At 39.7% G+C, this 15,461-nt stretch overlaps 1 protein-coding gene across 2 annotated transcripts in view; it reads left to right on the top strand.

Moving 5' to 3' along the window:
- The first annotated feature begins 2,138 nt into the window (after positions 1–2,138).
- The window catches only part of tmem8b (transmembrane protein 8B), a 43,898-nt gene continuing 30,575 nt past the window's right edge, over positions 2,139–15,461 (top strand). The window contains exons 1-6 of one of the 2 annotated variants that reach the window (XM_079686253.1): positions 2,139–2,325; positions 6,579–6,768; positions 7,308–7,515; positions 11,282–11,415; positions 11,914–12,182; positions 14,517–14,899. In XM_079686253.1, the coding sequence (XP_079542379.1) occupies positions 2,244–2,325; positions 6,579–6,768; positions 7,308–7,515; positions 11,282–11,415; positions 11,914–12,182; positions 14,517–14,899 (1,266 nt within the window). In that variant the 5' untranslated portion in view covers positions 2,139–2,243. The remainder of the gene's footprint in view (positions 2,326–6,578; positions 6,769–7,307; positions 7,516–11,281; positions 11,416–11,913; positions 12,183–14,516; positions 14,900–15,461) is intronic. The other variant, XM_079686252.1, reaches the window with a different exon arrangement.

Genomic DNA, 15,461 nt, shown 5'->3' on the forward strand with positions numbered 1-15,461 from the left:
GTCCGAAACTTGAAAGTCTTGAGACCAAAAACCATACATTCCAGGTTCAAAAGGAAAACATGTCAAACCTTGGAACAAGACAGCAAGCATTTTTAACTAAGAAATTCATTGTAGTTTTGTGTCGTATCAGTGCTGTCCGTCTTCAAAGTGTGACTGCATTATAGGGATACATTTCTACAGCTGATGAAGGACACACCAGACTGCTTCATTGACACACAGTGCAGCTGTGTTTAGCACTTTGACAAGGTCATTCGTACAAGATTGGTTGCTACGCGTAGGTCGTGGTATCTAGGGAATCTGGCAGTCTACATTTTTGAAGAAAAGTTCAGAGTGAACTTCGTTGCCGACCAAATACCAGCTACCAACGAGCTACACACAACGTTCACAAAGAGTGTTTTGTCAATTGTTCTTGCATTGTTCCATATCTTCAGCAAAACGACAAGTAAGTACACAACACATCTTGCATGTTTCCTAAGATTAAACTAAATGTCTTCTTAGTTGGTCTCTGAAATGTACTTTACATATTCTGTTGGTTTTTAGTTGGAATCATAATATAGGAATCAATAACTGGTTGAAATGGTACAACTCAAGAAATAGTAAAACATGTTTTTCATCCTAAAATCATGTTGTGGGAGTTGGGTTAGTTTAAGGTTAGCAACAAAATAATTGTCACAAAGTGAATTTGAACCTACTTATCATTCTCAACCTCTTAGACATTTGTTCTTAATGCAGGGCAAAACACTGTTTAATGATTCATTTGTGTCAAATAAATTGCGCCCGACTTGTTTCTGGAGCTCATTCCCTCTTGTCAGATCTGCTTGGACAGTCATGACTCATGTTGAAGTCACACCACAGCCTAAAAATAAACATGACTGAGATTTCGAGTCAGTCTGGGCGATGGATTATTGTCTGATGCAGACATTGATAAAAATCGTTGTTCCCCACCCAAAACAAGTCTGTAGCCTATTCGACTACTGAATTAGAATATATAAAAGTCCAGGAGAATCATTTGCGTATTAATGAAAAAAAAGCTATGCCTTGTCTTTCAAATAGAATAACACTTAATAACAAAAATGCAATTATTTTGATACCATCTTAATTAAAGTCCAGTGCAACTGTTAATGTCATTATTGGTTCAGTAATTTAGTTAACCTTCATTGTATATAACATACACCACTGCTGTGTTTTAAAACTAATTGCAAAACCAACAAATATGTGTACATTTGTATGTATTATCTATTCGATTTACACACGGCATCTATTGCACGTCTGTCCGTCCTGGGAGAGGGATCCCTCCTCTGTTGCTCTCCCTGAGGTTTCTCCCATTTCCCCCTTTAAACGGTGGGGTTTTTCCTTCTTTGGAAGTTTTTCTTTGTACAATGTGAGGGTCTAAGGACAGAGGGTGTCGTATTGTCATACTGATATTCTGTACAAACTGTGAAGTCCACTGAGACAAATGTAACGTTTGTGATATTGGGCTATAAATAAACATTGATTGATATTTGATTTTACCTTATTAAAACCTGAATAAACATTATCCTTCTCTTTGTTATTAACTGGAGTTGAATATTTACAATAAACATTTGTTTAAATGACATAATTCACAATTATTTTATATTCATTAATGTGTATATGTAATTCCCATAAGATTAGGAAATTACAAGTCAACAGTACTGTTTAAGATATAAAAGAGAACAAAGGGGGTTTGCATGGAAAAAAAAAACGTGATTCCTGTAAACCTACAAGTAGCTGTTTTATTGCTAATGTTGTACACTGCAATGCAGAAAAGGCTGCAAATGTCTAAAAGATCAAACATTGCTTATGACACAGATGTTTCTGAGTTCAGAAGGCTGTACTGGATCAGATCAGGTCAGATGCTTGGATGCTCCCCCCAACTGTGTGTCCCGGTGCCCAGGTAAAGAGGCAGCTGCCGCCGGGGCACCTGCAGCCTCTCCCGGCTCGGTGCTGTGTGGTGGCCCGGACGCCGGAGTGACGAGCCTTGTGGTGCAATGTACGTCTGCAGCGTGCCCAGACTGACAGGGCCGGAGGTCCAATGAGATAAGTCGACATATTGAGGTTGTCAAATCAAAGCCAAAGGGGAGGCGCTGTCCAGTCGTCGTCTCAATTACGTCATGCACAAACAGCTGGTCGTTGGCAAAAAATCCGTAAAATATGTAGACCAGCAAAGCGACTGAGAACTGCACCCGGGCTGGAGCCCTCCACTACATTTTTTGCTTTTAACGATGTGGCAGCTGGAGCGCCTGGGCTCAGGATGTAGCCCTCCGAGGCTCCTCTTGCTTGTTTACTATCTGTGCGCTCTTGGAGGTGAGTGCTCTCCATTCAGTATGTGCTGCTTTGATTCGCGGGGAGCTGTTCCTTTTGTCGGGGTGCTGAAAACCTCGGAGAGCAGCAGCAGCATCGGGTCCAGTTTGTCATTTGATTGTAGTCTACTAAACATCCACAGCTGCGGATTTTATTCTTGGTCTACAATTAAAACCGTTTTTAATAAATACATGCTTCAGTTACGTGACGCATAGAAGCTGCTGCTAATTATGGCACGCAACACATTGACAGATGCTCCAATATGTTGTACGATACGTTACTGAGGGATGTATGTGGCCGAAAGAAAATACATCGTGCTGGACGCGTTCATTGTTGATGCCTTTGACATTTGTTTGTCGGTGTTGTGCTTTGTTAGAGACAAGTTAATAAGACACATTGGCAAAATGGAAAAATATTGCTGGATTTATAAGACAATAAGTAACCTTGTTATTTTCTGGTTCAATTTAGTCTAAATCTAAATGAGAGGATTTCCTTTAATAATGTGGCAATATTTAAGTAAAATCTCTCAAATCCTTTTAATTTCTGCTCCTTTTTATCATAAAACATGACATGAAAAATGTACAAGATGCGTTAAAATGTCTAAGTTGTTTTCCTTTTAAATAGATCAATCTCACGAAAACACCAATAAGGAGTGTTTGATTCTTGTGTTTTTGGTGTCCATACACCCAGTTTCTTTGCTGCTTCAAGACAGAGGCATGAAACAAAAAGCTCAGAGCTCATTGTGAGACAACAATGAATCCATACCTTTTGCACACGCTGTGCTGCTGCGGTCAAAGAAGACCTTAAAGGTCTGTCTGAGGATGTTGCAGTCCCCTGACAGACTTGTTGCTGTTTCTCTCCATCCGTGTTGTTAAATGCTTAGACTTGGTTGAAGTCAGTTAGAAGAATGTTCCCCCCTTTACCCTCTTTTTCTTTGTGTATGTATTACAGTAAGAGGGGTCAGCGTGATATTTTAAGATTGAGTCTTAAATACAGAATGTAATGCTCATTAATGATCAGCAGGAAGTTGTCTATTCAGTTAGGTTTGTGTATTTGACAAAGGGGACACAATTAATTGCCAGATTTTGATTTTGTTTCTTTATGTATAAAAAATTATTCAAAATCCTGCTAAGAGAAGAGATATTTTAAGAAGCAGCATTTACCTACGTCTTTCCAAAAAGATGAAGTTTAAAGACCATCCTGCTTAGCATTCAGGGATAAATCTCTGGTTGAGATGACAAAAAGCTGGATTATGCTTGTATTAAGCCTCTAACAGGGTAAAACAGTGGCTGGGAGGTGCTCATTGAAGATTACTGAGAGGACTGAATTCAGAATGTGCTGTAAGAACGCCTGTAAGCACTCTGCTGTCTTTATCTTTAAATGTCTTTATTCAGCTGTCAAACTAAAATGTTTGAATATGTTTGTGTGTTATCACCTTCACACTGAGAGCAGGCACAGTGTGCGGCTGCTGGAACTGAGACATTTCCTTTGACTAATCTTTGTTTTTCACATAGAGCCGGTTTATAAATAGATGCAGGTTTGTTTGTTCTATTTATAATAACTTGGCATGTCGGTTACAGTCATGTATTTCATTTGTCACAAGAACACTTCACATGTAGCCTGTCAATTGAGTGATTCCAACTTGCATAATTAAACATAATAATTACAAAATGTGAAAAACTGGCAAACACGACGTTTGGACTATTTAAATTCAAAAAACGATTTCAGAATGTTACCTTCACAGTTCATTGACATTAATAACAAATACAAATATTCTTGCACATTTACAGAAAGGTTTGTATGCAAACAAATAATTACTTGAATAAGAAAAAATGATCTGCTGCACACTGTCAACGCTTACGTACATTTTATTAAAAAAAGCAACATTTTGGTACACTGACTTTTCGCAGGCATTACCTCATACCAAGACATAGCCGTTTAGACCATGTTTAATACAAAGAGATGCCTTCTGTAATATACCTACTCAAATGTCTCTGACTTGTGAGCAGTTCAACTGAGGTTCAATTTTCCTACAAATAATTACTTGAATCATTTCCTAAATGTGAAGAAGTAAGACTACAAGAAAGGAACCATTTTAAAAGTGTACATGTAGCAGGAATTGGATTGGTTTTGGTCCTTCTCCCCTTAATTATAGCTCAACCTCTTTTGTGGGGTCCTTAACCACAGCTTTGGCTACCCCTCATTTAGAGTGTATAATACCTTATTTTTATAATGGGTACTTGTTCAAAGATTCAATGTATGTAGGGATGTGCAATCCATCGTCTAATGGCTATTTTTAAATAATGCAGCTTGACAATATCCAGATGTGCAATATCACTGACTTTTTCCTCTCCAACATGCCTGACCAACAGGTAATGAACCGGTTACAGTGTGATATTAAGCGTAAGTGGTGTTAGCTGTGATCTGTGGCTGGAACAAGAGGTCTGTCTCTTTCTACTCAGACAAGCAGAACGTACGGGAGGCTTACTGCAGAGTGACTTCTGCAGCGTTGGGGCCACCCTCCACCTTTTGAGTTATAGCACTTGAATGTGTGACATGGAAGCAGTTTCTCCTCAGCCTCACTCACAGACATCACTGTAATGAAATTGCAAAGAAGAACCCAAATGCAAAGCAGGCTCACATATAGCGCAGAGAAACAGAGGGGATGAGAGTGAAAATTAAGGCTGAGAGCTTTGTATGGGATTAAGCCTTAGCTCTTGACAGCAAGATTGCTTCATTCTTTTGAGTTTCTGCCTCCTTGTTCTGCTTCTTTAGTATTCAAGGTTGCATCCATAGGTGAGGGCTTTGAGGACTGGTAATAGTGCTGGGGAGAGGAGCGTAGCAGAGACATTTTTCTCTGTTTCCTAACACACGTTAGAACACACTGCACATTCAAGAAAACCTTTTCCTTATATTTCCTTCCACGCCCAAGCTCCTCGACACTATAGAGGGTCGCTTTTTTACTCTTTCTCATCATCAAGGTAAAAGCAGAAGCAAAAGCAAACCATGCAGCTGCAAATGACAGCATTAGTTCTGTGTGCTCGCTTACTGTGTCGCTGCAACTCTTAAACAAATTGGGCTCATGCTGTTTTAGAGGCACAGGCTTTAAGTATACTTGTACAAATTGCAGGTGAGATAAATTATCCCCAAAAGGAAACAAAACAGACACCGCCACAGGTATTCCATGTACAGATGGTAGAAAGGCTTGATATGCATGAACACAAAGGGACTGTGTCTCAAGTGGAAAAACAAACCTCTCATTGTTCTGTGAAATATTGCCGTCTTCTTTCATATCCACTCGTCCTCATGTTCTACTGAATCTTATATAGAAGACTATAGTTATAGCAATTAACTGACTCACACTCCATTCCCCCCCAGATTCTACCCACCCGCTGGGTGTAGCTCGATGGCTCATGTAGGTAATGGCAGATTACAGCTGTCACTTGTTCCGCTGCTTTTATATGCAGAGCCTTCCCTGCATGTAATCCAAGGATTTGACATTATGCAGGACGTGAGTGGGCCTGCATATATACATCCCCCTCCGCTGCTTTAACAGGAGTTTAAGTCTGTGATCACATATTTAGATGATCTAGCTCTCTGCAGTGTGTCGGGTTCAAGGAGATGCTTGTCGTAAAGGACTTAAGACAGATAGACTGCGTCTGCCTCTCTTCTGTTTACAAGAGTGATAGTGCTGAGGAAACTTGAAAATGTTTGTACTTGAGATTCAATCTTTTAAAAGAAAAGGTCTTACATCAGGGGAGGCTAGGTCCAGCCCTTTGGCTGAGACTGAAACCGGTTGACAACTACGGGCGGTTGCTATTGGATTTTGTGAAGAAACAAATGATCCCCAGAGGATGACTTCTGATCGCATTACTTTGTGGGTAGCGCCGCCTGTGGGTCAATGTTTTTAATTACTATGTGAATAATATCTACCAGATTATCTACATTTCTAATCATCCAATACTTTGTTTTGTGTCTCATCATCATCCACATCTGAACTCTGCAGTTTACATGTGCAGATGTTAGCCTGCCAGAACACTAAGTTGGTGCTTAACCATAGCACGTAAGCATTGTATATATGATAGCACGCTATATTGAACTCAAAACATTGCTGTACCTAAGTGAAGCCTTAAAGCAGTAAGAATTGCTGTAGACTCTTATTGATCAAAGAAGGCCTCTCTTAATAAGGCTATATCATGTGTTCCATACATTCATCCTCACACATATTCAAAGCGTCCTTCCTCTGTTTCCCACAGATTGCCTTTTTGTGACTGAATACTTCACCCGAACGCCTCGTAAGCTGAATGCTTTCAACTCCTTCGCCAGCGTGGAGCTGTTCCACTTCAATGTGCCTGACGACACCATGATGGCCGTATGGAACCTCATCACTTTCAAGGAGCAAGGGGGCACGTTTGGAGACAGCTGCCCAAACCGCAACGTGACTGTGTAAGACGAGGATCACAACATATCTTTTATGGAATGGAGTCGCTTGTGCTCAGCTTTTTCTTTAGTTGCTCTTTTGTAAAGGTTGGAAACTGAGGGAGTTCCGTCTGCTCCTTCTATAGGCTATACATATATATCAACAAGAATATTATGCATTCTATCTTTGGGGAAAGGGTCCAGCTGCTTCAACTCAAACAGTGTCAGCTATCACTTTCAGCCTCGACGTATGGAGGGAACTGCTGTTAAAACTGCATTTCACTTTTCACATGCCTTTCAATTTGCATCATATTGGTCATAATATATTGTTTGTCACAAGAGCTGGCATCTCAGGTGATTCTTCTCTGTGCCTGTGGTGTTGTGATTGACGTGGATGTGCTAATTAATGTTTTGGATTTGAATTTTGCATTTTTAAAATAGGAGATGCCATCTATGCTCATGCCATCATCTGTTTTTATATATGAATTACTTATTGGCAGATGCCTCTGTAATTTGTGAAAGCATAAGGCCTAACAAGGATTATATTTTGCCTTTGTGTTTAATAGGTACTTCAGGTCTGGCGCTCCTCCAGTAATAAACCCCCTGCACACCAGCTTCCCTCGGGATACAGTCGTCCCAGGATCCTTTGCTGTGACTCTTACCTGGACTCTTCCAAACCGTACAACAGGAGCATTCAACGTGACCAGCCCGCTCCCTGGAGACTGGTTCCTAGCCGCACATTTACCCAAGGACGAAGGCAAGATCTCAGTCAAGGTGAGCCTGAACATTTCACACAAATCAACATTGTAGGTTCAGATTTGAATATAAAACCCTGAGATGATGCTAACGTTGGTCACTTTTGTGTTTCTGAACCATATAGTTGCTTTTACAGCTTACGATATCCACCTTTCATCCTTGATCTGTGATACTATACTGTACATTGGCACAGTGATGCTTTTGAGCTAAGTGCTAATATAAGCACTCCATAATGCTAACAATGCCAATGCTAAGATGCAGGTGTATTGTTAGCTGTCAAAGTTTGGTGTGATATCATGCTGTTATTTGGTAGTTTTTGTCTTAACACTATGAGGCGGTTACGGGTGTTGTTAGCTTTTGGTACTGAAAGGCAAGTATAGAGTATGACCTGATGCTGTTTAAGTTATTACATAAAGGTCTGAACCATCAAAGTGTTGTCAATACTCAATATCACAAATATCTATTTACGGTTTTCTTCAGTGGAAAAGTAATATGTGAGGTACAAGGTTAAAGCCATTATATCTTATATTCTATATATTTCACTGCATAAGTGACCAGCTTACTAGTGGCACTTGTTAAAAGTCTCCGGATGCCAGTCAGTAGGATGTATCCTTTAGGCATCATGAATGGCTATACCTAATTTCATGGCATTCCATAAAAAAAGCTGCTGTCAACCTCAAATATCAACCTCAGAGGAAAAGGGGATCACAGAACTTGTACAGAATATTGAACTAACAGACCAACATTGCCATGCCTCCATGCTAGCAGCCTTAAAGGTGGGGTAGGTAATTTTGGAGAAACCAGCTCGAGTGCGCTAGAATTTGAAAATACACAACCTGCCACTTCCTTACAGAGCCCCTCCTCCAACACACACGAACGCGCACATGACCAATGAGGGCACGAGATAAGTTTGTGCACAGATGGAAGGCTGGCAGGCAGGTAGGCCATCCAGTTATTTTAGCCGGGCCGGCTCAGATGATTGGTCGTGCTTTTTACAGTACTACGGCTTCCACAGATGACATTTTTTTATGTATTTATTGTCAAAGCATTTAAGATATTCATTGCTATCGGGATGTTCAGAGCATTCCATGGAATATAACAAAAAGTGTTTCTGAAATAAATGACCCCACCTTTAATACATCGAAACCAGAATCAGCTGTTCAGAGCAGCAAATTAGTCACTATACTGTATATTTATACATGAATCGCTAAAAGAGACTGGTTAAAGCTAAGCTTATTCATGTGAAAGTGTTATTTAAGATGGCTTGAATGACATCTTTATCGAAAATGTTCTTCATGGTTACTTATCTCCCCTCCATGAAAAGAATAACATGAATAAATATAATGTAAGTGTTGGTTGGGATTAGTATTCCTGATAGTGCTTCAGAGCTTTAAAAAAGCAGAAGAGTGTTTTCTTCATCTCATCATGTTCTCCTATTTGGCCACATAAAAACTCCTGCTGATTTATTTTAAAGGCAATTTATCTGTCATTGGCATGGTATTCAGTTGTGCTCCCTTTGTGGTTTCCATTGGCGGGCAAACGTGCACCAGGAATGCACAACAAGCAGAAATATCATCAACAGTTGAAATCAACATTGCATGTACAAAGGCATTGGTTTGCTTTGGGGGCTCTGAGAATAGATGCTGTGGCTGAAATCCACTGACACACTGCATAGATGGAAATTACACATTCTGCCTTCTGAAGCAATTTTTCAGACCCAATCTGTGATGTGATCAGATCAGAAAGGAAACACGGGTGGAAGCAATGCAAGCGGAACAGGAGGGAATGCACTGTGCATTTTTTAAGAATCTCAGTAAAAATACTGAACACACAGGGTAAGGATTTAGCAACCAGGAACAAAGAAGCAGTGATAAATAGCTTTTCCTGTCAAATACATTATTTATATGTTCTTATGGGAACTTCTGAAATGTCCATTGTTTGAGAGGCGAGATCCTCTGATCATAGTATTTCATTCCGGCAAGTCTCTCTGAAGATCATTGACCTGTATACCTCTCTTTTGTAACTAATTGTTGAATATATTGGTTTATTTTTACCTTAAAAGCAACCATTTGATCTTGTATCTGGGTTATGGAGATGCTTTAGTAACATATCATTAAAAGCAAGGGTTGTGGGAAGACTTTTAAAACAATAACTCTTAACACAATCAATCACAATTCTGTAGGGGTTTCTTTTCTCTTACTTACCCATTACTCAAACAGACTTACCATGTTATGATGATCGTTAAAATCAAGCTATTATATGATTTATTAGCTTTCTATTAAATGCTGGATATTTGCCAGTCAGCGCTTGCAACAGTCAGAACAATGAGGCTCACTCCCAGTGTGAAAATATTGCCAAGCAGTGTTTAAAAGTGGCAATTAAGTATAATTTTGGCACAAATTATTCACTAATTAAAGTTTCCATCTGTCTTATAAATGAGCATATATCAAATACACTAAGGTTTCTTAGATGATATGGTCTTTTTCCATTTGAAGTATTATTACCGCCACAAATCCTTCCAGTAATAGCCTTATAATTATATTGAGAAGTAATCCTTTCTGTCTCATTACATTATAGTGTGTAAATGGAAGTATTTATTCAGGGAGGGAGGCGTGTGGTGCAGTGGGTTGTGCGTTGGGTTCAAACCCCATTGCAGTCAGCATGTCGTTGTGTCCCTGGGCAAGACACTTCACCCCAAATTGCTCCTGTGGGGATTGCCCACAGCATTGAGTATGACGCTTTGTATAAAAGGGTCTAACAAGTAACATGTAATGTAATGTAATTTATATAAGAAACTCAATGTACTGTGATGCAATACAACATCACCACTAGCTGACTGAAAAGTGACCATAGAGTTCAATAAAGCTGTACATAAGCTTTCAAATGTTGCATTTATTGCAGCAATATTGCGGAGGATTGCATTAGATTGTTCAGGTGTACCTAATAAAGTGAAAGCTCAGTGTATACCCCAGAGTTTTTCCTCAAATTGCATAGTCTCATAGGGTCACTCTGGCTGAAAGAGCTAAAGTAATACAATTAGTCAGGTTTCCAATGGAGAGTTTTAGAGCTATATGGCCTAGATGGACTTTTAGAGGCTTTCTGCCAAGACTGAAATTCTGCAGAACATAAATGAATGCCTATATCTATTTTTGGCATTGGAAAGAGTCACATTTAAAGCCATCATAAGATGTCTTCACTTATACTGTAAAAACATTGGCCTTAAAAACTCCATACTGGTTGAGCCTTCATTAAAACACAACTTGCTGTACAAGACACATTTGCTGGTCCAACTGACAGGCTGTAATAAATCAAAGGGTCACCTCGGCAGCTCCCGGACTAATGACATGCCACAGTAATTGTGGCTCGAGCAGGCAGGGTCACTGATCGTCTGACAGGAATGAAGGGCCTCATTTGGCATTCACACCTGTCCTTTTGAATCTGCTGCAAAAATAACCCCTTTCCCTTTTTTAAAACAAATGATTATGTGCGGAAACAATGCACGGCCTCCTGGCTCGGAGTCATTCGGTGTGCTCGGCTCATCTCACAGAGTAATGCACATCAAGCTTTAATGGTTCAGAACAACATGCGTGAAATACTGGCTGCATATTACGCTGTGTGGCAGGCCGAGGGAGGACGGAGCCATATTAATCCAGGAGGCTGACACAAAGTCCATTAGGATCTCTCAGCCAGTCTGAATGATATCTAATGCCCTCCTTACCAGCTTTTACGAAATATTGCTGAGTTAACCGCTAACATGCCGTCTGCTGCTGTGTTTTGTTTCTAGGGTCTCTCTGAAGAATGCCAGTATCTGTTTCAACCTCAGCTCATCGTCCAGAGGCTCGTTGGGATTTCGGTGCTTTACCCTGGATACTTCATTGACCAGATGATCCCTGTCCATAACAGATCTGCACTTTATAAGCAAGTCTTCTATTATTCCCCACTACACCTCTTCATTTCCTTCTTATGGTTTTTTCTCAGTGTTCTCTGTGAGCTTATTGTGCATTTTCATTTTAAAAGATGCAATTTCAAAGTGTGTGCTTACAGTGTGAGCATCTTTATTGACTTCCTCTTCTCTAAAAGTCACCTCAACATTGTGAGTAGAGGAATATGAAAAATGTTTTTAATATTCTTATATTCTTATATATCTGCCTAAAAAAAGCAACGGATGTATTACCCTGGTAGCAATTTATATAATTAGAACTGAAAAGACACACTGTTCTTTCATAATAATTATTGTAACATTTTCTATCCAGTATTTTTATCTAATAAATATGAATTTGTGTGTGTGTGTGTGTGTGTGTGTGTGTGTGTATGTGTGTGTGTGTGTGTGTGTGTGTGTGTGTGTGTGTGTGTGTGTGTGTGTGTGTGTGTGTGTGTGGTGTGTGTGTGCTTGTGCTTGTGCTTGTGCTTGTGCAGAGTGTTCATCCCCAATTATATATCAAAGGTGAAGGTTCAGCTGGTAAACTGCAGCACCAAGAACAGGAGCAGCGACAGTTGTCCTGTGGTGCTGAAGATAAGAGCGCGGGCGCCGCCGGTGCATAACTCAAGTGCCCTCGACTGCAGGGAGTGGAACCCCTGTGAGTTAGACACGCTCGTGCCTGCCTGGGAACAATGGTACTACATCCTGGTGGAGAGATATCTAACTAACTCCAACGTCTACTTCCGCATTGGTGTGCAGGTCACAGGTGAGTGTCTTTTAAAATGTGATTAATGAGTCTGCGGCTTTGTTTGTTTTGTTTTTTCATTTTTATGAATTTCTGTTGCCTAAATGTAGGTTTCACGGCTTACTATAAAGGAAATACCTTTCTTTATATGAGAAAAAAAATCAAATCAAACATCAACGTCAAACAAAAAACACACTTACAGTAAACACTGAGAATAAACAAGATTACCCCTCATCTATTTACCTTTCCCTTTTTTGCTCCATACTGGTACCCCAATATATATTCAACTGTATTTGTAATGTAATGGCTACATTATAGATCTGACCCTCATAGTGTAATATTTGCTTTATTTCTTACATTTACAATCACTTATATGGGAAAATTATGGGTAGGTTATACGTTTATCATTTTTCGTATTATTTTATTAGGTTTAAAAATGTTATTTGAGTTCTCTAGTTTTTTTTCTCTTTTTTTCTTATTATGAAAATATCTTATCACAAGTATTTTACCAATTTTGCCAATTAACAAAATGATGACATGATTTATGAGAGGTAATGTGTTTGTGATTACTCTCACTAGAATAAATTGCGTTTTGTTGACACATTCCGAGTGCTGTTTGCTTCCAGCCTCATTCAACATTTTTCTTCCTGCTGCTTTTGATGTGCAATTCAACATGATACTGGGGTCGTTTTTTATAAACCTGAAATCTCATTAACTGCACCAAATAAAAGTGGATTTTTGCAGCATGCCACATCCATAATTATAAAGTCAAAGAAGAAAGGATTTTGGTTTTATATTGGCCCAGGCTCTTTAAAAACATGACTGATTCTTAGGTGTAATTTATCCTTAAAAAACCAAAAATAAAATGTCTTTTAAAACGTTTCCAATATGCTAAAGCTTCTCATAGATGCGAGAGGGACAAATTAATTTGGAACATGTGTACTGATCAGGAAACAATGGCCGGACACCGCCGGGCCATTAGTAGAGTTGTTCGAGTAAAGGATGTAGCGTAAACAGAGGGAATTCTTATGGGATCGCTAGGAAGCAAGTGATCGGACGCTAAAGTGCTGCAGGCTGTGTGGAGAGAGTGGAGATATTTTTTATGCTCACTCTACAGGGATGGCTCAGAAATCTGTGGGAAGTCGTCTCCCGCGTAGCGATCCCCTGCCTGTGTTGGACACTGTACAGTGCACTTTGTCACCATAGCAACACAGAGACTAATTATTCAAACTCTGTTTCTCCCCCCGCCTGCCGGGCAGATCTTACTTGACCTTTTTGTGGATTTCAATTGAAGAACACCTCAGGTTTAGAGAAAAGACCATCTGGAGTCTTCACCTTCTCAGGCTTTTCTCACCATTATACCTTATTGTTGTTCCAAGCCTTCTTAGAATGATGTGCCCTTTACTCCAATCCAGTCTAATTTACGTATTATTTTGGGAGCTGCATAGACAGGAAGTAGTGAAACTAGGTTGCACTTTATTATTTATTATAGTTGTTTATACCGTATATCCACTGCAGGTTTCCTGCCCTTTAAAATATCCGCATTGAAGAGAGAGTGTGTGTTGTGCTGTGTATGAAATCAAAAAGAAATCAGCTCTTTGGATTATAATGTTATGAAACAGTATGTTTACACAGCCCCGCCTCTCCCACCATCCCACAATTATGCATTCCTAAACATATTTGGGTCTTATACATCACATTTTCTTGTTCCTACCAAAGTTACAATTGCCTCGAGCCAGCAGTATTTGGTATTTCAGTATTTTTATGAGAGCTTCAGCTGTCTGAACGGACATCAAAATACTTCAAACCCTTTCAGAGACAACACTATGCAAACGAGGCTGAGCTAGAAAAGCCTTTGAAATCCTTTCCCCTTGGGGATTGGCAGTATGTGATGGTACTTTGCCAGTTGCCATCAATGACCATTTTGCAGAGTTGCTTTGTGTTGAGTGAAAGCATACTGTTTGCAATTACTGTGAATCTTTCTCTCATTAAAAAAACAGTGTTCGACGCTGAACCTCGCTGTTTACATTATTGAAGATAATTACATCATAAGATGATTACATTATTTATTATTACCTTATTATCGAAGGGGATCATTTCAAACATTTGCAAGAGACTTGGTTGCTTGGCATGCATGATATCGCAACTAAAATAACTGACTTGGTTATTGCCTGTTTGTTTGGGACTTACAGAGGATTGGTTGTTTGACATTATGGTAGGCAGTGTTATTACATTACACAAGATGTAGCAAGGTACATTCTTGAAAGCTCTTGCAACAAGCCAGTAAAACTCCATCATACTGGGGTCGCTTTGATTGATTTTCTTTATGAATCTAATGTTTTCTCCTCTCACAAGATTGCTCCAAGACCAATTTGTCAAAGGACCAGTCTCAGCCCAGCTCCTCCATGAACATGCCTCAGTCTTTTGGAACGGCGATGGGTTTCTCTCTGTCTGAGACGCTGTCGGTGGCCTCCCTGCCCAGCCTGACGCAGAACGACAGTCACCTCCACACCTCTGAGGACAGCATCATTTACCTCCCCCCCACGGCCGACTACAACAAGTGCTGGCCCATCCGCCCGACCCTGCGCAATGAGCTGGACACCTTCTCTGTGCACTTCTACGTCTTCTTTGGTCCAAATATATCCATCCCACCGGACAGGGCTGCTGTGTTCGCCATTAACCTGATGCCTGTTTTAGACAGCGGAGGAGTCCTCAACATGGAGCTCAAACTCAACATGGTGAGTTGCTCTAGAGACACTATCTATTTTATTTAAAGGCACAATACATGATACAATGTTAAAAGAAATGTTTAACGCCAATTTGCTATTACAAATTTGTTGGAAGGTTTTTATTATGGTTATTTATAAGGTATACACCATGAAAAACTGAATATGAGTGATTAGGTGTTCTGGTACTGCTCGTATTTTGTTAGTTTTTAAACAAGAAAACATTAATGTTGTTTTATTAATGATGAGATTACAAGCAGAACTTGCTTATTTTTGTTATCAAAACATGAATTGGGTTTAAATCCTTGTATATTTGTTTAAAATGTACACAAGGGCGTCTGTATCTGAATATAGTTTACTTTAAATGGACAAGTCTTAATATCAATGGCTATCACTTGTAGCTGGATAGCTAGCCTGCAACCATGAACAAAAAAAAGAGAATAATGAGAAGTCTTTCAAAGTTCAACATGAATTGTCAATCTGCCCGTAAATATAGAGTCTGATAAATGTAAAGCGTCATCATGAGGCCATGATGCGGTTTGATGGGGAGATAAATCCTTAATGCGGTTGGCAA

The sequence above is a fragment of the Notothenia rossii genome (genome assembly GCF_949606895.1).
Source record: "Notothenia rossii genome assembly, chromosome: 6".
Taxonomy (NCBI): domain Eukaryota; kingdom Metazoa; phylum Chordata; class Actinopteri; order Perciformes; family Nototheniidae; genus Notothenia; species Notothenia rossii.